The sequence below is a fragment of the Coloeus monedula genome (genome assembly GCF_965178545.1).
Source record: "Coloeus monedula genome assembly, chromosome: 19".
Taxonomy (NCBI): Eukaryota; Metazoa; Chordata; class Aves; order Passeriformes; family Corvidae; genus Coloeus; species Coloeus monedula.
Window position 1 is genome coordinate 11,394,747 of NC_138799.1, and position 20,790 is coordinate 11,415,536.

The following is a 20,790-nucleotide window of genomic DNA, read 5'->3' on the forward strand; positions in this document are numbered from 1 at the left end:
GTGTGGGCTCGGCACAGCTACCCACCCCCGTCCCGCCTGGCCGTGACTCAGCCGGTGCCAGCTCAGCTGCACGTGGCCACCCACTCACACAGGACCACGGCCAGTCCAGAGGGCAACAATGGCACCAAAGCTCCGAGAGACCCCAAATGCTCCTGACACACATAGACACTGTACCAGGTCAGTGCCACCTTTGCTCGGCTACTCTGACACCCAGGAAGGCTCATGGAGGAGCTCAGGGTGTCCCACATGTGGGGTCATGGCCTTTGGGCATCCAGAAGGGACCAGGGACCCAGTGGGGAGGGGAGCAATGGGGTGCACCCCAGCCGGGGGTCTCCAAAATGAGTGATGGGGCATCAGCAGTCCCCTGCTACCCCTGGCAGAGGCACTGGGGGATCATGTGGGACAGAGCTGCTCTGGAGCAGAGAAATGCGGAGGCAAGGGAGAAGGGAGAAGCTGGCTCCAGCGTGTTTATTCTCCCAGCAGCCAGTAATTTTTCCAGGCCTGTATCTATTTGTGGCGACGTGACATGTGCAGCGTGGTGCTGTTCTGTGCAGGCTTGAAGGCTTGTAAAAAATTAATCGTGTACGCAAAATTTGGCTTTAAATATTCAAACTGGTGGTGGGGATGTGCGAGCCCCGTGCTCAGAGCTGAGCCCAGCAAGGGGTGGGACAATGGGTTCCCAGGAATAGGATGGGACAGGATGGGACAGGACTGCCCTGCCATGACCCTGGAGGAAAGTCCAGCCTGGGTCCCAGGTGGACTCTGTGACCAGTGGCACCCACAACTTCGCCAGGCTCTGGTTGGGAGCTGCCAGGGGTTGTGGGTGAAGCTGTGGGACGTTCCCTGCCAAGGAATTGGGACTCCCAGGTTTTGGAGCATCCTGTGTTTGGAGGGCACACTCCAAACCATGTGCCGTGCCAGGGCTGTGGCGTCGAGCAGACGAGGCCGAGCCATGGCCCCACAAGGGGCAGCCTTCCAGCCCAAAGGGGACCCCACACCACGGGCCTGGCTGGGGGGCTCTGCTCCCCCTCGGGATGGGACTGGGGGGGCTGCAGGCTGAGGCCGTGTTGGGGCATGGGGGCAGAGATGGGGTGCAGGGTGTGTGCGAGGAGGGCTGGCGGGGGGTTGAGGGGCTGGCTGGAGGCAGAGGTGCTCATCCCGCCCCTGTTTCCCATCCCTGTCCCCATCCCTGGTCCCGGGAAGCCGACGGTGCCCAGGATGGGTCAGCACCGGAGCAGTTCCTTACTTGGGGGGTCCCAGTCCCGCTCCCGGGGGATCCCGTCCCCACTCTGGGGGGTGGCTGCCCTTGGGTGGTCTCGGCCCTGCTCGGGGGGTCCCGGCCCCGCTCCAGGGCGGCGGCTGCCCCTCGGGGGTCCCGTCCCCGTCCTGGGTGTCCCCACGGACCCTATCCATCCCGGCGGGACCGCGCGGGGGCGGCGGCTGCGCATCCCGGGGGGGGGGGGGGAACGTGGGTCCCGGTGCGGTCCCGGGGCTGCGGCTCCGCCACCTGCCGCCCCCGCCCGCCCGGTCCCGCTGCTCGGCGGCGGCGCGGCCCCTCCCCGGGGCACGGGGCGCGGGGCCGCGGGGCCGCCATGGAGGAGGAGCCGCCGCCGCCGCCGCCGCCGCCGCCGCCGTGCCCAGCGCGGGGCCAGCGGCAGCCGGCGGCCGTGGGGCTCCCGCCGCCGCCGCGCCATGGGCCGCTTCCCCGCCGCCGCCGCTGCCATGGCGGCCGCCTTCCTCAGCCCCAGCCTCGCCTTCAGCTCCCACTTCGACCCCGGTAAGTGCCGCAGCCCCGGGGCTGACGGACCCGCACCCCCTCCCGCGCGCCGAGCCTCCCCCGGTGCTCCGCCGTGTGCCCGGCTCGGCTCAGCCCCGCACCGGCTGCCCGCGCTGCCCTCCCGGTGCACCGGGAACGAGCATCCCCGCATCGCGCTGCAGCGCGGACAGAGCATCCCCTCGCCCTCATCACCGGGAATGTGACAGCCGGACCCGACCCGGTGTGGCACCCCTGTGTGCTGCTGGGACACCCCGGCGTGGCGGTGGGACATCCCGGTGTGGCGGTGGGACGTCCCGGTGTGGCGGTGGCACGTCCCGGTGTGGCCGTGGGACACCCCGGTGTGGCGGTGGGACATCCCGGTGTGGCCGTGGGACACCCCGGTGTGGCTGTGGGACACCCCGGTGTGGCCGTGGGACACCCCGGTGTGGCCGTGGGACACCCCGGTGTGGCTGTGGGACACCCCGGTGTGGCGGTGCGGTGGGATCACTGCCGCAGCCGGGCGGCATTTTGTTCCGCGGGCTGGAGCGCGGAGGAATCCCGGGGCTGCGCTGCCTCTGAAGGCATCTCCGGGATTGAAACGGAATAATAACAACAGGGAGGATGGTGATGGTGAGAGGGAGGAAGACGGAGCCGCCGGGGCTGAGCCCCCGCCGCCTGAGACACGCGCCGGCCGGGGAGCCGGGGGCTGAGGGTCCCCGGTCGGGCTGGGGGAGCCGGCGGGGCTCGGTGGGGTGCCGGGGCAAGGCAGCGGCGTTTTGGGGCGCAGGCGTTATGTAAGCGCCGTGTTCCGGCCGCGGCGCAGCTGCAGGAAGATGCTGCAGCCGCGGAGCAGCGCGGGGCTGGCGACTGCGGTGCGTGTTTGGGGCTGCGGCCGCCGCAGCCGCCCCTCACCGCCGCCCCTCGCAGCCTCCTCGGGTCCCTCCCGGTGCGGGGCTGGCACCGCGCGGGCACCGGGACCCCTCGTGGGAGCGTCCGGCGGGCCCGGCGGGCGCTCGGCTCCGGCCCTTTGTTTACCAGCTCGGGATAACGCGTGTCGGGTCTGGCAGCCGAGCGGCGGTGCCGCGGCTCCCGCCGCTGCCGGCGCCTCGTCCGGCACCGCGAAGGCGGCGAAACGGTGCCCGTGCCGGGGGCGGTGGTGCCGGAGGCTCCGGCTGTCGGTGCCGGGCTCCCGCATCCCTCCCCGCTGCCTTCCCGGTCCCTCCTTCCTCCGCTGCTCCCGCTCCCCCGGCTGCGCACGGTCGGAATCCGTGGGGGGATTTGGAAATGAGCCGCACCAGGACTCACCGAACGGGGACTTTGTCCCCAGCCGCTCGTTATTTGCTTCTAAAATCTCTTTATTTGCATCCAAAATGCGGCAGTGCCGGGACGGAGCCGTTTGCCCGGCTCAGCCCTTGAGGGGATTTTGCTTTGGTTTTTGGTGTGGCTCCCGCTCCACGCGAATCCTGCCAGCCTGGGGGTTCTCAATGCGGGTTTGGTTTAAAAACCCTTCAGCCCTGTTCCCAGCCCTGCCTGTCGCTGTGCTGCCAGGCCCAGGGCTCGGCGCTGCCGTGCAGCTGCCACCCACCAGCTCCGGGAGATGAATTAGAGGGGGGAACAAACCAGATTCCGGATTTCACGGCTTCGTGGATTTAGTCCATGTGGCAGCAGTTCCTGCCTGTGTGGCATCGTGGCTGCCTGTGCCAGCCTGGCTCGCTTGTTGGGGTTGGCTTGTGCCGGTGAGGAAGAGGGGGAAGCAGTTTGTAGGGCACGACGGCACCTCAGCTGGGACAGGACAGGAGAGGCCCAGGTGCTCTGGTTCTGCTGAGGGGAGCATCTCCTCCTGGGCCCACATTCCCTGGAAATGCATGGTTGGAAGCAACTGCTGTTGAAGCTGGGCCATAGATGGCCTGGTGGCATGGAACAGTGACAGCGGCGTCACCTGGGGTGGAGGTGGCACAGGAATGTGCCAGTGCAGCTGCCCATATTCCAGCCTCACCTGCTGCTTTTGCCTTGTCCCAACACCTGTGACAGGCTGTGCCAGCTCTGCCAGGGATTCATTCCCTTCCAGGCGCTGGGGGCTCTGGGGGAGGGGCCCAGCCCCACAGCCTCGTGGTTCCCATCTTGCTTTCCCCATCCCTGGGCCAGGCCTGGAGCTGGTCCCCCACGGAGCACTGGAGCCAGCAGCAGAGCACAACCAGCGACAGGCACAGCCACGCTGCCTGCCAATGCATATCCCACATCTCCTGGGCTTCCCATGGGAATTGGGTGCCCACTCTCCACCCTGGGGAGTCGAGGAAAAGGGAGGGCAGGGGATCCCCCCAGCCCTGTGGTTTTGGGCCCACCTGGCACCCACTGCCCCAGGCCTCCCAGTGACAACAGCGTGGTGAGTGCTGGTGCTCCGTGTCCGGCACCACTGACTGCTCCTGGCACAAGGATGGGAAAGGACTTGGGGGACTGTGGTGGCAAAGGGGCCATAGCAGCCAGAAGGACCCTGGCAACCCAAACTGGGGCCAGGCACCCCCTGGCACCAACCAGGCCATGCAGGGGGAAAGGTGCCTTTAGGACTGGACACGCAAAGGGGGTTTGGGGCAGGGCAGTGGGAGCTCCTCGGGTGGGAGGTGACAGTGGTGGCAGCACCTCGCCCGTCTTGCCATATGTTTCCCACTGGGGGATGGCACTCCGGGCTGGAGGGCAGCAGGAGCTGGGCACACAGGCAGGGGATGTGTGGCACTCCCGGTGCCCACAGGGATGCCTGGATCAGTCAGCAGTGGGGTGGCATGTGGCAAACCCCCTGTCCTGGCACAGGAAATGACGCTGGCCCAGCAGAACAGGGCAGCCAGGCCCCACCTTGCTCAATGAGGGGACAGAGCCAGGATCCTCTTCCCTGAGGGTGCCAATTTGCTCCCTCCTCCTCGCTCTCCCTCCTGCCCCACACACACGGGCGGGTGTGTTCTGGAACGTTGACACCGATCCCTGTCAAAGCCAATTAGGAGAAATTAATAAGCCAGGGTTGAAAGGGCCCAGAGATGCCGGGGAGAGCGGGGCTGTGACTCATGGGCTCCCTGCCCGCACTCCCGGCCCTGCCTGGGACACCCTGTGCCAGGGCAGCCCATGGTTCTGCCCTCCCTGGCGCCGCGTCCTCCCAGCCAGAGCAGGGCTCCGGTGCCCCCCTTTCCGTGCGCCTTCAGCCCAGCCTTGGCACCCCGGTGACAGAGGGGATGTGGGGCAGGAAGGGCACTGCCAGCATGGTGCCAGGTGTGGGTTAAGCCAAGGGGTCCACATCCAGCAGGGGTCTGTGTTTAGTGGGGTCTTGCCTGGTCCTTGTTGTCTGTAGTCAGGCAGCATCCCAGGTTTTGCCTTGTTGGTGTGATGTCATCTCCATCCCACTGCTGGGCTGGAAAATCCCAGGATTTGGGTCAAAGGGGCAGCTGGGCTGCTCTGGTGCCATGGCTGAGCCTGTTCCCACCCTGTGCTGCACCGATCTGGCAAGTGAAGAGGTGCTGGGGGCCACTGCCTGGGATGGTGGGAGAGTGGGATGCAGGGATGGTGGGATGCAGGGATGGTGGGGTGGTGGGATGGTGGGATGCAGGGATGGTGGTCCTGGCCATGCGCTGATGCTGCTGCAGGGCTGGGCTTGGCTCCAGATGCTCTCCTGCCCCAGCAAGTGCCCCCTCACATCCCCAGTGGGAATTTCTCCCGGGACTGGGCTGAACCAGAGGGACCCCACGGGGCTGTGTCATGGGGCTGGGGGGTGACAGGGCTGGCCTGGAGAGGAGCTGCTCTGTGCTGACTCAGCATGCCCACTGGCAGGAAAATAAATCTGTGGGCATTAATCCCCCTGACAGCCCGGGAAGCACCATCGGAGCGTGGTGCAGCCGTCTCAGGGTGGCCGCTGCCATCGTTGCTGTCGGCCAAGCTCTGAGAGCTGCTCCAGGCCCTGATGGCCGGGGATGCTGGGGGGACATGGAGCATCCTGGGATGCCCCAGGGCTGGTGCCAGGCTCATGGTGGGGCTCAGAACTGGCCAAGGGACAGTGAGGATGTGGGGATGGCGGGTTTGGGAGGGCTGAGCACTGGAGGAATGGGAACAGGTCCAGGATTTCCCACAGAGCCACTGTCCCGCAGCCCAGACTGTTGGGGGGATCCCGATTCCCGTCCCTTCCCCTCTGCCAGGAATGTCCACGTCCTCCCTGCAGCCTGGTGCCAGCAGCGGGGTTGATGCCATTTGTTTTAATTACTGGAGCGAAGGAAAATTCCAGTTTGGGCAAACACAGTGAGCGGAACAGCACTGCCCACCTCGCTGGACAGGGGGTCCATGAGCTGCCAGGCTCCTGTCCCAGCTGTGCCAGGGTGTCCTGCTGCCAGGCCACCACAGCCCGTCACCTTCCCAAAATACCTGTGTGCTTGTGTGCTGCTCACCCGTGCCCTGTGCCCGCCCTCAGCCATCCTTGCTGCCATCCCTAGTCACCCTGGTCGGTGTGCTCCATGCCTGAGGGTGACAGGTGATTTGGGCACCACGGACTGACCTGAGGGTGGACATGGGTCAGGGAGGTGCCAGGCATTCCCTAACTCAGTGCCCTGAGCATCCTTGATGCCGAGCCCTGCTCCCTGTGGCCCCAGAGGCTGGGGCAGTGGGATCTGGGCTGTGCCAGCTTTTCGGGGCTGTGCTGGTGGGCAGAGCCAGAGCCTGAGCCTGGCTTCCTGCCTGTCCCATGGGGCACCCCCTGCCCGTTCGCCCCTCGGCCGCCTCCTGCTCGGGCCCTGCTCCTCCCCGGCCCCGCTCCTGAGCCAGAGCTCCTCGTTTCATAACGGCGCTGAGCATTTTGGATATAAATAGGCCGCCCCGCTCGCGCTGCCGCTCCCGCTGTTACGTAAACGCTGCTGGGCTCTGCGAGAGCCTCGGCGTGGCTGGTGCCATGTGTCCGGCACTGCCCCTGGCATGGCACAGCCCCTGGCATGGCACTGCCCCCGGCACGGCGTTCCCGGGGTCCGGGATCCCTGTCAGGGCAGGGCTGGATGCTCCCCCCGGACACCGAGATCCCTCCCTGTCCCTCAGGACAGCGGGTTTGCCTGGACAGTGTGGGATGGGCCTCACAGCCCCCACTCAGCGCTTAGTTAAAACACCAAGCACGAGAATTCAGTTTCAATAATCAATTTGAGCTTGATTTGCATGACTTTCATATTATTCTTTTTTAAATTACAGTGTATTATTATAATTCTAATCATTCTATAATCTGGATAGACTATATAATTACATATAAAAATACAATATATGCAATTCCATGTATAATTCTATATATCATTCCATACAGAATACTAATATGCTGTATGTAATAACAGTATATTATTACTATATATTATTAGAATATAGAGTATTATTAGAATTGCATAATAATAATATTATTATCATAATAACATTAGTATTATTTTCCGTAGAAACAGAGGGAATTGTTGGCTCTTGGCTCTGCATCAGGGCAGGCTTTGATGGAGGAACTTGATTTTTTGTCCCTAATCAGGCTGACACGCGTGGTGTGTGCGCAGCAACGCCGGAGCCCGGCCTGTCCCTAGCACAATCCTTGTTTTTATTTCGTTGCTTTAGAAAATGATGGATGATTTTCTGTTATTTTCCACCTATTTGTTTTTTGCTGCTGTTTCAGCCCAAGATGGTAAAACCAGAATTGAAGGCCAGAATCCATCCTTTTGGTGAAATACGCCACGTTAAAAGATACAGAAGGAGAAGGGATTAGCCAGGCGTGCCTGGCATTCACAATTAACTGATCTATTAATCACCAGAGAGGCTGCCCGGATGGCTCCGGCCCTTCCTGGTGGGAAAAGGTCTCCAGCGATGGGGATAAAGGGTGCTGCTCCCTGCTCCTGCTTTTGGTGAGGGGATGCCTGGATCCTACTGCAGCCTGGTGGAGGAGGCTCTGGGTACCACTGCGAGGGGTGCCAGGATCCTGTGGCATCCCAGGGGAGGATGCTGTGGGTACCGGCTCTGTGCCAGCTCCTGGCTGGCACCAGTGGGTACTGCCGGCCCCCACCCTGCTCCGTGGCTGCTTTCATGGCAGGGGGATCCGGGCTCAGGGACGCAGCTCAGCGGGGCCATCCTGGTTCTTGCTGGTGCCTCAGTTTCCCCGGAGCTGCGCAGCCCCCAGGCCCAGCCTGCGCTCACACGGCAAATGGCAGCGGGGGGTTTTGTGCCGCCTGGGCGCGTGTGGGTGAGCAGAGCGCGCGTCCTGTGGGCTGTGAAATTGCTTCCCTGGAAGCTGCCCATGGACACAGGGATTAACATGATGCCAGGGCCGTGCCTGCACCGGGAGAGCGGATGGGGCTGGGAGCGAGCAGCCTGTGGCCAGAGGGGCCGAGGGACATGAATGGTTGATGCTGCCCAAATCCCATCCCAATCCTGCCCCAATCTTGCCCTGCTCCCTGTTCAAATCCTGCCCATTCCCTGCCCCAATCCTGCCTGAATCCTGCCCATTCCTTGCCCCAATCTTGCATTGTTCCCTGCCCATATCCTGCCCTTCTCCCTGCCCAAATCCAACCTCTCCCAGCAGGATCTGACATGTTTCCAGCCTGGAGTCCGCGGTGGGCGGCGAGAGGGCAGGGGGGATGTATGGACCATGCTCGCAAGGCTCCAGAGCATCCCTCTCCTCCTGGATGACCCTGCGAGCCCTCCCAGGGCAGCTGGGAATCACCTGTGGGGAAACTGAGGCACGGGCTGTCTTGCGGCAGGTCCTGCAGCGAGGGGCGCGGTGGGAGCGGGGTCCGGGTGTGCCGTGCCCTGTGCCCCGGAGCTGGGGCAGTGCCTGTGCCCGTGGCCTCGCCCGGGCAGGGAGCCCCGAGCTGCCGCCGGCTCTGCGGGAGCCCCGGCTCGGCCCTTCCGCACACGTCAGCCGCCGCCGGCCGGGCGGGCTCCGCCGGGATCGCCGGGATCGCCGGGCGGCCGCAGCATCGCCCCGCCGGCGGCCGGAGGCAGCGGGGCCATGGCCGGCCCGGCGGCCGCGGCCACCCCGGGGACGTGAGTCAGCACAGGCGGGGAGGGACGGGCACGCTCCGGGCGGAGCAGGACCGGCACCGCACCGGGACACTCCGGCCTTTCCCCGTCCCTGCTCGGAGCCGGCGGCGGGGCCGCGACCTGCGCTGGGTGGGCGAGCAACAGGCGGGGGGGGCAGCGCGGGCGGGGCCGCGCCGGCTGCGGGTGCGCGGCGGCTCTCGTGGGGTGGGAGGGCGACCGCTGCACCCCATTGAACCCCGCTGCACCCCACTGCACGCCACTGCATCCCATTACACCCCACTGCATCCCACTGCACCCCGCTGCATCCCATTACACCCCACTGCATCCCACTGCATCCGGCATCCCCCCTCTTCCTCCGTCGCCCTTCTGCTCCCGTCTGTGAGGCTGGTGCGGGTGCCCCTGGAGCTGCGGCCTGTCTGCTGCCCCCAGCCCCATCGCCACCGCCCCCCCGCAGTCCCCTCCCGCTGGGCTGGCCGGGGGAGGGCGGGTGGTCCCTGACTCGGCCGGCGGCCACAGCCGGGGTCGCTGGGTGCTGGGTGGCGCTGGGTGGCGGGGGCTGCGAGTGATGCAGCGGTGCTGGGGGATGCACCGAGCTGGCCGTTCTCAGCCTGACCCCTGTGGTGAGGAAGGCCAGGGGAGGGAATGGCTTCGGTGCCAGGGGACATTGCTCCTGCTGGGAGAACGGGAGGCAGAGCCTGGGAATGGAGGGCAGGATGTGCTGGGGGCCGTGGTTTCTCTTGAGAGTCCTGGGGTACTTCAGGCTGCACTCAGCCAGCCCTGTGCCCTGGTGCCCCTTGTGTCCTGGTGCTCCCTGCACTCCAGTGCTCCAGCAACCGCTGCTGCAGGTGCATCTGACCTGGTTTTGGGATAATTTGGCATCTGAGATGATGCCACACTTCCCATCACTGCACCCAACGCTGTTGTTGTGGGTACAGAGAGGGAAGGTGCCAGTGGGTCATGGCAGTGGTGGTGCTGGTCATGGCTCCCGGGTCACTGGTTGTGCAGGTGGGGAAACACAGGCAGGAGCAGCTGGGTCACACTGGCCCATTGTCTTCTTTGGGAACCTCCAGTTCCCGAGCTGAGGGGCAGCTCAGCTGACGGTCCCCTCGGACAGGCTCCTGTCCCTGTGCTCTGCTCCCCGTTGCCGTTCAAAGGCTCTTTTCAGTGAGTCATTTTCTCTTTTGCTGTCCCACTATCCAGGGAAAATGGTGACGTTGGCGGTACAAAGTGTGTTCACCATGGAAACCAGCTGGAAGGGGGGGCACGCCGCCCCCCGCTCCTCCCAGGTTCGGCTTTGCATCCTGAGCCTCAGAAGATGGCTCTGGAGCTCCTTCCCTGCTCCCTGGCACGGCTGGGCTGTGGGGCCGTGGGCCACTCCCCGCTGTGCCGGGAGCCGGGGTGCTCTGTGCCCACTCCGTGTGGTACCGGGCAGTGCCTGGGAGCAGCGGGTGCTGCCAGTGCCCCCCAGGGCAGCAGAACCTTCCCCAGCCCCCGGTGCCCTTCAGGTGCTGGTCTCAAGGACACACGGGAGCCCGTGGTGGAGCTCTGCAGCAGGGCAGCACGGCCAAGGCACAGGGACAGGGATGCTCGGTGGTCCACGTGCTGGAGCCACGTGTGCGCCACGAGCATCCCCGAGGAGCTCGGTACCGGCTTGGTGACCCAGGGAGGGACCACAGCCCCTGTGAGGGTCTGTGCCCGGGTCACGGTTGAGCACAGGGCACCTGTCCCAGCCGGGCACTGCGGGGCTGTGGAGGTCTCCGGTGACCGGCTCTGCTGGCAGAGCTACGACCTTCTGGCTGCTCCCACCACAACGACGCCGGTTGTTTGGGCAGGCTCCGGGCGGAATAGTAATGTGGCAGCTGCAGCTGGCAGCGGGGCCTGCTGGGGATGGGCAGCTGCGACGCGGCCACCACCATTGCCACCATGGCCACCGTGTGCCCTGCCGCCCCACGGGACACCGCACAGCTGGAGTGGGGTGGCAGGTGCTGGGATTTGGGGTGTGCTGGTGCCCAGAGGATGCGGTGCCCAGCCAGAGCAGCCATGTCCCTTCCCCATGCCCAGTGGCCCAGTGTGGGGCTCATGGGACCAAATTCTTGTCTTTCCAGCTCCCACAGGTGCAGTGTCCCACCAGCCTTGGGATGCCACCATGCCGTGGCCAAACCCACTGGGGGGCAAACCCAAGGGCTGGAGCTCAGCTGGGTGGGGGTGCCTGGGACCCTTGAGCTGGTACAGCCCCTCTCCATGGGGTGTCATTGCCCCCCTGCATCCATGGGGACCATGCACCCCCATGCAGGTCCTGCCTGGGCTCTGGGGGGTCCCTCCTGGGCTCCTCACTGAGGGGGGCACACAGACACTGGGACCCCCGCCTACACCGAGTGCTCCCTGCCAAAGCCTCTGTGAGCCCTGGTGTGCCCCCACATCCCAGGACCCCCACCGAGGCAGGACCCCCTGGCACAGCCTGACCCCTCCCTGGTGCCCCCAGCCCCCTGCCCTGACCACCTTGTGTCCCAACAGACGGCACCCCCCTTAGTGAGCTCTCCTGGTCCTCCTCGCTGGCCGTTGTGGCCGTTTCCTTCTCGGGGCTCTTCACCTTCATCTTCCTCATGTTGGCCTGTCTGTGCTGCAAGAAGGGGGACATTGGCTTCAAGGTGAGCTGAGGGGCTGGGGGTGGGTTCTCCAGGCCAGGGCGGGGGGTTCTTCCCAGGGACCCGTCAAGGGATGGAGGTGTCCGGAGGTTCCCGGGGCAGAATGTCCCGGCTCAGGACAGCAGTGCTTGGAGGGAGGGATTCAGCCCCTCACTGCCTGCCGGGGGCTGCGGGGCTCAGCACACTGGGGGTTGTATCCTGGATGCCAGCTCCTCAGAGCAGGGATCTGTGGGGTTCAGGATCACTGGGGGTCGTATCCTGACCCATCCGTGCTCCCGGCTCCGTGCCGGGCCAGGCCACGCCATGGTTAAGGGCCCGGTCCCACCCGCACGCCCCCGAGGGTGGGAGGCACCCTGACCTCACAGGCACAGAATGTGCCGAGAAAACGCTTTTTCCCTAATTGCTGAGATTTTTGTGGAGGCTTGTGGCGCCCGCGGCGGGAGGGGGTCAGGCTGGGGGGGACACGCCGGGTGTTGTGTAACGTCCCACACCGCTGGAGCACCTCGCCGTGCCGGGGGGGACAGTGACCCCCTGGTGCCCCCGCACTGGGTATTTAGGGGCGCGCGGCCCGGCCGGTGTCCGGCAGGACGCGGCGCATGGCACGCGGTGGCACATGGCACACGGTGCGGTGCTGGGGGTGGCGGCAGCGCCATGAGGCACAGCTTGGCAGGGCGAGATGTTCACCGTCGCCTACCTGCTCGCCCGGGCGGCTTTTGGGAGCCGGGGGCTGCCGGGGTGGTACAGACAGGTAACGGGATGGGTGGTGGGGACCGGGTGCCTTCCCCTGTGGGGGCAGGGTGCTTTGTAGGGTGGGTGGGATTTCGGGGCCCCCATGAGCCCATCGGGGCAGAGGGGTGTGCGGGGCACTGCCAGCAGCGGGGAACCCATGGGGTCAGTTGTCTCCGCTCGGTGTGTCACCCCCTGCACCCCTGAACCAGGAGTTTGAGAACGCTGAGGGGGACGACTACGTGACAGAGCTGTCGGCCCAGGGCTCGCCGGCCCCCCAGCATGGCCCCGAGGTCTATGTCCTGCCCCTCACCAAGGTGTCCCTGCCCATGGCCAAGCAGCCGGGGCGCTCAGGTAAGCCAGGGTGGGGGCAGGGCCCCTGTGTGCCGCCATTGGGGGTCTCTCATCACGGGGCACGGGGTGAGGTGGGGATGCTGGGTCTCCCCTGCTGTAGAGGGACAGCTCCAGCAGAGCCCTGGCAAAGGACAGGCAGCCGAGGTCCCTGGGAAGTGCTGCAGGGTTCCCCTGTGCAAGGGTCCCTTGTCCCTGTCCCCAGGCACGTGTGTGTCCCAGCCTAGGGGAGCAGCGCCGGGGTGGGACAGGACACGGGCACCCTCAGCGGTGACATCCACCAGTCCTGGTCCCGTGTAAACAAGCCCGTGAGTGGGAGAGGAATGTGGGGGGTGCCTGGTTGTGCCCCCTCCGTCCCCTTGTCACTCCCTGCCCAAAGAATGACCACAGTGGGGAGGGCAGAGAGGACCAACAATGGCCCCATTGCTGCCTGCCCTTGGCACGGGCTCCAGAGGGGCTGGACCGTGCTGGGGGGGGCTGGGAAGGGGCTAAATGCCAGCACTGTGCCGGGCTCGGCTCTGCACATCCTGCAGAGGAGAAGGGGCAGGGAGCCAGCTCTGCTGCCATCCCATTTGGGGACACTGATACCCCACGTCCCCTGCTCGTGGGAGGATGCATGGAGAAGAGGATGCCTGGGATGCAGGATTCCTGGGGATGGATGCTCTGGAGCATCCTGGGGCAGCAGAGGGCCTGGCACCAGGTGGCACGGTGAGGACAGCTGGGCTCGGCTGGGACTGGTGGGGAACATAGGCAGGTGGGCAGGGGGATGTGTGGCAGGGGGGCAGGGGGCATGCGGGCAGCTGGATGGGCTCTGTTACAGTGCAGCTCCTCAAGTCGGCGGACCTGGGGCGGCAGAGCCTGCTCTACCTGAAGGAGATCGGGCATGGCTGGTTCGGCAAGGTGAGCCCAGGGCCAGGGACCCCCGGACACCCCACCCCTGTGGGATGCGGGGCCCCGGCTGTGCCAGGGGGGCTCGGGGTGTGGATAGAGGGACGAGCCTGTCCCTCGCCCCAGGTGTTCCTGGGGGAGGTGAACTCGGGCATCAGCAGCACCCAGGTGGTGGTGAAGGAGCTGAAGGCGAGTGCCAGCGTGCAGGACCAGATGCAGTTCCTGGAGGAAGCGCAGCCCTACAGGTACCTCTGGGGTCACTCCACAGTGCTGGGAGCGGGGATGCTGTGGGATGGGGGCACATCCACTCCATGCCACCTTCAGCTGCTGAGCAGAGCTGTGGCTGCCCCTTGGAGGTGCCACCTGAGCTCTGGGGCAGCACAGCTCTGTCCCTACATTGTGGCAGGACCGGGGCCGTGTGGAGCCGCTGGCTGTGGCATGGGGCAGCAGTGAGGTCATGGGCAGAGCTGGGCCAAGGGTGAGGCACAGGGCTGCTCCTGCCCCAGCACAGCTGAACAAATGTCCCTTTGTGACACATCCCGGGCGCTGGGACGTGCTGGTACCCGCTCCCGGCAGCCCCTGTGTCAGCCCCGGTGCAGGCAGAACGATGGTTCCTGGGGGACTGGTGCCATGCCCCTGGCACAGGAAGGGCAATGGTTCCCAGGGTGCTGCCACCAACCCTCCCACCCCAGTCCCAGCACAGGCAGGGCGATGGTGCCCACACGCCCCCGTTGCTGTGCCCCACACAGAGCCCTCCAGCACACCAACCTGCTGCAGTGCCTGGCCCAGTGCGCCGAGGTCACCCCGTACCTGCTGGTGATGGAGTTCTGCCCGCTGGTGAGTCCCTGTGCCCCCGTTCCCCCAGTGCCCCCGGGGGTGCTGGGCACGGCCGAGCCCCCGCAGCCCAGTGCCGCGGAGGGTGACAGTGGCACTGCCCGCAGGGTGACCTGAAGGGGTACCTGCGGAGCTGCCGGGGGGCCGAGGCCATGACCCCGGACCTGCTGACCCTGCAGAGGATGGCGTGCGAGGTGGCCTGCGGTGTCCTGCATCTGCACAGGAACAACTACATCCACAGGTAGGCTGGCCCAGCGCTCCGGGGAGTGCTGGGGAGGAGTGCGGGGTCTGGATGGGAGGGTTCCCAAGGTGCCGATGTTCCTGCCCCACCACTGCTCCTCCTGCCCAACAATATCCTGGTGCTGAGTGAGTTGCAGACGGAGACTCCAGCATCAGTGATTTTGTTGAGGAGGGGGTGCACTGCCATCGGGGGCCAGCGGAGTGTCCCCACCCGAGCCTGGCTCTGCAGGTGAGTCCCCACGAGGGTGCCCCAGTTGTGGGACGGGGACATGGGGCCCCCAGCTGTGCTGGAGAGGGACTCCCTTAGAGCAGCTCGGCCTCGGTGGTCCCTGCTGCAGCGGGGGTCTCGCCCGTGCCCCGGCTGCATGACTCGCCCCGTGCCGGAGCAGCCGCCCGGGAGCCCGGCCCCGTGCCAGGGCTCGCGTTGCCCGGGAACAGCCGCCTTCTGCTTGGCTCGGCGTGTGACGGATGGACGGACGGACAGCGGCGCAGCTGGGGCCGCGCAGGCATTCCTGCTGTGCACTGGCAGCCGCGTTATCGGCACGCCCGGAGCCGGGCAGGGAACGGCCCCGCCGCCGCACGGTCGCCCCAGCCGGGTCCCCGGCGGGTGCCCCCCGAGCTCTCGGTGCCCGTGACAGCTCCGGGTTTGCTTGGCAGCGACCTGGCCCTGCGGAACTGCCTCCTGACCGCCGACCTCACTGTGAAGATCGGGGACTACGGGCTCTCGCACTGCAAGTACAAAGTAAGGCTGGTCGGAGGGAGGAGGGGGCTGGGGGCCGCGCGTCGGGACCCCGCAGTATCCCCACGTACACCCGCCCTGGCACAAACTGTACTGAGCCTTACCCCCACCCCCACATCCTTCCTCCCCAGCCGTGTCGGGGCACCCCTGCGTTTGCTGGGGTGTAGGGGGGTTCAGACCACCCTGTGAGGGACCCTTGGTGCCACCCGGTGTGCCCCTCGAGGACGAAAGAGGGTTTTTCCCCCTTAAGTGCCCCAGCCCCCACCCAATGGGGTGATACTTCTGGGCTGGTCTGGACGTGCCCCTCTGCCAGCGATAGCTCCCTGGGGCAGCTGCCAGCACAGCCTGGCGTTGCCCACCCGTCCATTTGTCTCTCTGCCCTGCTCCAGTTTGCCCATGGCTCCTGGCAGAGCTGGGATTGCCAAACTGGAGGTCTGGAGGGGCTCGGATGGGGCAGCAGAGGGGCAGAGGTGGGAAGGAGGGGAGGAAACAAGGGACAGTGTGTGCCAGGAGGAGAGTAGGAGAGGCTGGGGGCAGATCTGGGGGACTAAGGGGCATGGGGGGCAGTGATGGAGAGTGGGGATGCAGGGGGGGTGGTGCCGCGGCATGGCCGGTCCCTGACGCCATGGATTGACGTTCTCTTCTCGTACTGACCCTGCACACTTGGCAGGACGACTACTTCGTGACGGCCGACCAGCTGTGGGTGCCGCTGCGCTGGATCGCGCCCGAGCTCATCGATGAGGTGCACGGCAACCTGCTTGTGGTGGACCAGACCAAGGCCAGCAATGTCTGGTGAGCAACTCTGGGGGGCACAGGGGCCTGCAGCCTCATGGGATGCATCAGGGTGGTTTTGGGGCCAATGGTCGGGGGTGGGGTGGGGGTCTCCCTGCACCCCCAGCATGGCGCCGTGCCTGCAGGTCGCTGGGCGTCACCATCTGGGAGCTGTTTGAGCTGGGCAGCCAGCCCTACGACCACTACTCCGACCGCCAAGTGCTGGCCTACGCCATCAAGGAGCAGCAGCTGAAGCTGCCCAAGCCCCAGCTGAAGCTGTCGCTGTCGGAGCGCTGGTGAGGAGCCCGAGCCACCCCTCCCCTGCCCCGCGGCGCGGGCGGGGGGCCGGGCTGACGCTGGCCGCTCCCCACGGCAGGTACGAGGTGATGCAGTTCTGCTGGCTGCAGCCTGAGCAGCGCCCCACAGCCGAGGAGGTGCACCTGCTGCTGTCCTACCTGTGCGCCAAGGGGGCCACAGAGGCGGAGGAGGACTTCGAGAAGCGCTGGAATTCCATGAAGCCCAACGGCGGCGCCAGCGGCAGCCACCACGGCCCCGAGCTCTCGTCCTTCCCGCTGCTGGAGCAGTTCTCAGCCGACGGGTTCCCCTCAGACGGGGACGACATCCTCACTGTCATGGAGACCAGCCATGGCCTCAACTTCGAGTACAAGTGGGAGCACACCAAGACCGAGCACTTCCAGGCCCCCCTGGGGTCCCTGAGCCCCAGCAGCGCCGCCCGCTACCACGACCTCTACTACCCGGCCACGACGGCAGGGCTCAGCCTGGGGGTGTCCCCGTCCTGCTACGAGTGCAAGGCGTCCGGCTGCCCCGGGGTGCCGGTGCCCGGCGTGGTGCCCATACTGGGCGCCCACAGCCCCTCGCTGGGCAGCGAGTACTACATCCGCATCGAGGGCCCCGGCGAGGGCAGCGCCGAGCTGGATTACGCCATGTGCACCTACAGCCCGGCGGGCGAGCGCGGGGCCCTGCGCCCCCCGGCCTGCTGGAGAGCCCAGGGCGGCCGCAGCGGCGGCACCTACGACTCCGACGGCAGCCCCACCGTGTCCCTGAGCATGGAGCCGCTGCTGGGCCACGCGCCCGCGGGCGAGGGCTCCTGGGAGTGCGCCGAGTACTACCCCTACCCCTGCCCCGGGCAGGAGCCGCGGGGCTACGAGCCGACCCCCAGCCACGGGGCCGAGGGCTATCTGCTGGCGGAGGAGCCCCCCCAGCCGGGCAGCCAGGACTGGCCCGTCCCCGCCTTCCAGCCCGGTGTCTTTGCCGACCCGCTGGGCGTCTCGCCGTCGGGGAACTGCGCCTACAGCCCCCCGGGGTACGGGGGGACACCGGGCCCGAGCGGGGTCCCGCCGGACTGCGTGGCCCTGGAGCTGGGCGAGGACAGCCCCCCCAGCGCCCCCCACCCGCCCGGTGCCAGCCCCCCGCCTCAGCGCCATCCCTGGGCCTCCAACAGCTCCTCCAACAACAACATCGGCAGCGGCAGCCCCCGCGAGCCCCCGGCCGGCGACAGCTGGTGCTACCGCCGCATGATCACCTTCCGCGGGCTCATGGCCAAGCCGCTGGGCACGGTACCCCGCGGGCAGCCCCAGCTCGGGGGGTCCCCGCCGGGACACGACTTCCTCCGCCCGCGGCAGGATCAGCCCCCCGCAATGGCCGGCGGCTCCTCCTCCCCGTGCCGCTCGCCCTCCCCGCGGCAGCAGGCCTGGCACGGCCGTGACTCATCACCCTGCGGCCCCGCGCAGCCCGGCACGCTGGCAGGCAGCCCCGCCGCGCCCTGGGGCCCCGCCGCGGCCCCGACACCTGCGCCGGGGGCCCCGCGCGATGCCCGGCCCGAGGAGAGCTCGGCGGCGGGAAGCCCTGCCCGCAGCCCGCTGTCCCCCGCCGCGCCGGGGCCGGGCGAGGCCGCCCCCACCATGGCTGGCACGGCCGCCCCGAACCCCGGCCCCCCCGGCGAGCCCGGCGCAGATGGCGCCCAGCCCACACCGGAGCCCGCCGAGGCGCCCGCGCCGGTGCCCGCCGAGGCCGTGGCCGAGAGCGGCGCCTGTGCCGCCGGCGACGCCGACCGGACGCCGGACAAGACGTTCTCCAGCAGCAGCTTCCCCAGCGTGGACGAGGGCAGCGACGAGGACACGGCCGAGCTGACCTCCGGCGTCTTCACCGACTTCTCCGGGGAATACACGGAGCGGGCGGAGGCGGCCCCGGCGCTCAGGTCCCTGCAGAAGCAGGTGGGGACGCCGGACTCGCTAGAGTCGCTGGACATCCCCTCCACGGCCAGCTCCTGCGAGGTGCTCAGCCCCGGCGCCTTCGCGCCCGCCGGCCAAGCCCGCGCCCTCGACAGCGGCTACGACACCGAGAACAACGAGTCCCCCGAGTTCGTCCTTAAGGAGCCCCACGAGCCCCGAGAGCCCGAAGCCTTCAGCCAGCTGGGGAAGCCGCCCCCAGGGCTGCCGGGGGGCGAGGGCGAGGCTCCGGGCCCTGAAACGCGGCTGCCCAGTGCCCCGGGGGCCGAGCTGCCCGGCCTGGCCGAGAAGAGCCCCTACCGCGACTCTGCCTATTTCTCCGACTGCGACGCCGAGGCCGAGCGCGGCCACAAGGACGAGGGGGACAGCGATGGGTCCCGCACGCCGGAGGCAGAGGAGGGTCCTCGCTCCCCTACGCAGGACATAGGACGAGGAGAGGACCCGCTGCACCCGCCGGGGGCACCCGGCAGCCCCCCAGCAGCGCCTGGCGTCGCGGTGGCAGTCCCCACACCAGCGGCGGTGGCTTTGGAGGGGGACTGGGTGGGGACAGAGGCCGGGAGCGCGCCGGAACAGGCACCTGGCACCGAGCAGAGCCCCGCTGGCACGGGGCTGGTGCCGGGCAGCCCCCCGCGCCCTGACACAGACACCTGTCCCCCGGGCTCTGTGACCCCCAAGACTTTCCTCTTGACCCCGGTGCCAGTGAGCCCTGGGGAGCCATCGGCTGTTGGAGGGACCTGCATGCCCGAGGGCGTCCCTGGACTTGGGGGAGCCACAGTGGGGGACAAACAGACTGTGACCCCCGCGCTGGGGCTTGGGGACCTGGGCCTGCCCCTGGAGGGGACTGGGGCGGGCGATGCACCAGGGGGTCCCAGCACGCTGCTGCCTGGGGGCAAATCCCCCCCGGGTCTTTCCCCGCCCCCGGCTGCCCCCGAGCGCCGTGAGGAGCCAGAGGAGGAGGAGGAGGACACAGAAGACAGCGACGAGTCGGACGAGGAGCTGCGCTGCTACAACATCCAGGAGCAGAGCGAGGAGAGCGAGGAGGAGCCGGCAGCTGTGCCCATCGTGGTGGCCGAGAGCCAGAGTGGCCGGAACCTGCGCAGCCTCCTCAAGATGCCCAGCCTGCTGTCCGAGGCCTTCTCCGAGGACCTGGAGCGCAAGAAAAAGGCTGTCTCCTTCTATGACGACGTGACCATCTACCTCTTCGACCAGGTGGGTGTCCTGTGGGGGATAGAGCCGGGTGCTGGGCACGGCCCCATGGCATTTTGGTGGTGAGAGCCATCTCCAGCCGTGCCCCCAGTGAGGTTCCTTCCTGCTGTTTCCCCATCCCCAGGAAAGCCCCACGAGGGAGCTGGCTGAGCAGAGCTTCCCGGAGCCCACCCTGCCTTCAGGGCAGCCCCCTTCGCCTTCGGGGCAGCCCCCTGCCAGTGGCAGCCCCCCCAGCCCCACGGACAGGCTTGGAGCTTCCGACGACTCCTCAGATGGCAACGCCTCGGAAGAGAGTAAGAGACCAGGAGCTCATGGGGCTGGTGGTTGTGGGGTGGTGGGAGAATAGCGGTTGTGGGACGATGGGGAGGCAGTTATCGGGTCATGGGGACATTGGTTATGGGATGATGGGGGGCCAGTTATGGGGTGATGGGGTCAGAGGTTATGGTGGAACCCTCGCAGTGGGCTCAGCCCCCTCACTCTGTATCCCAGGTGGTGGCTTTGAGTGGGATGACGACTTCCCGCTGATGCCAGTGAAGCCGTCCTTGGTGGCCTCGCTGCCGGGGACGCCGGCGGAGCCCCCCGCGGCCGTGCCCGCCCTGCCCACCCTGGTGCCGGCGCAGAAACAGGTGCTGCCCATCCAGTTCTCCCGGTTCACGGTCTCACCCGCCCCGGTGTCCCGGTTCTCCATCACCCACGTCTCCGACTCGGACATGGACTCCATAGGAGGTGAGTCCCCCTCGGGGTGCTGCCCTGTGGGTGCCCAGGACTGTCCCTGCTGGGAGCTGCCGTGTCCCAGAGCCACGGGACACCCTGTCCTTGTGCCCCGTGGGGACAGTGACCCCTGCGAAGGGCCGGGTGTCCCGCGGGGGCCAGGACCCTCTCATGGCTCTCTCTGCTCGTTGCAGGCAGCAGCGAAGACGGCGACCGGGAGTGAGCCCGCCGGGACACAGCCGGCATTGCCCCGGCACCAGGGCGGCGCAGGACGGCGGGGCTGGCGCGGGGGCCGCCCGTGGGCTCCCAGACCCCGCTGGGCAGTTTTTAGGCAGATTTTATCGGAAGGAACTCGTTTGCTGCTTCGAGTGGGAGCGGGGCCGGCACGGCCCCCGCGGGGCCAGGCGGTGGGTGACGGTGACGGCCGTGCGCGTGTGCGGGTGGCTGTGAGCGTGCGTGTAAAATAGACACTTATATATATATATATACATATATATATATAAATTATAGCGTTTCAAGGGTAGTGCCCTGACCTTGCTAACATTTGCGGAGTGTCCCCCCCAGTGAAGTTCCCCCTTGGCTTCTTGCCCACATGTGCTCCCCGAGGCGGTTTGTCCCCACACCCCTTCTCCCCCGGGCTGTCCCCTCCCTGTGCCA

General features: G+C 67.0%; 1 protein-coding gene across 1 annotated transcript; it reads left to right on the forward strand.

Annotated features, from left to right (window-relative positions):
- Positions 1–1,692: 1,692 nt before the first annotated feature.
- AATK (apoptosis associated tyrosine kinase) lies at positions 1,693–20,422 on the forward strand (the record flags this gene model as incomplete). Its single annotated transcript, XM_082294176.1, has 14 exons — positions 1,693–1,777; positions 11,288–11,421; positions 12,357–12,498; positions 13,316–13,395; positions 13,510–13,628; positions 14,133–14,220; positions 14,325–14,458; positions 15,115–15,199; positions 15,867–15,988; positions 16,114–16,263; positions 16,344–19,425; positions 19,547–19,715; positions 19,912–20,148; positions 20,328–20,422. The coding sequence occupies 14 exons, from the start codon at positions 1,693–1,695 to the stop codon at positions 20,354–20,356; spliced, it is 4,656 nt and encodes a 1,551-aa protein (XP_082150302.1). The 3' UTR covers positions 20,357–20,422.
- Between the last annotated feature and the right edge of the window lie 368 nt (positions 20,423–20,790).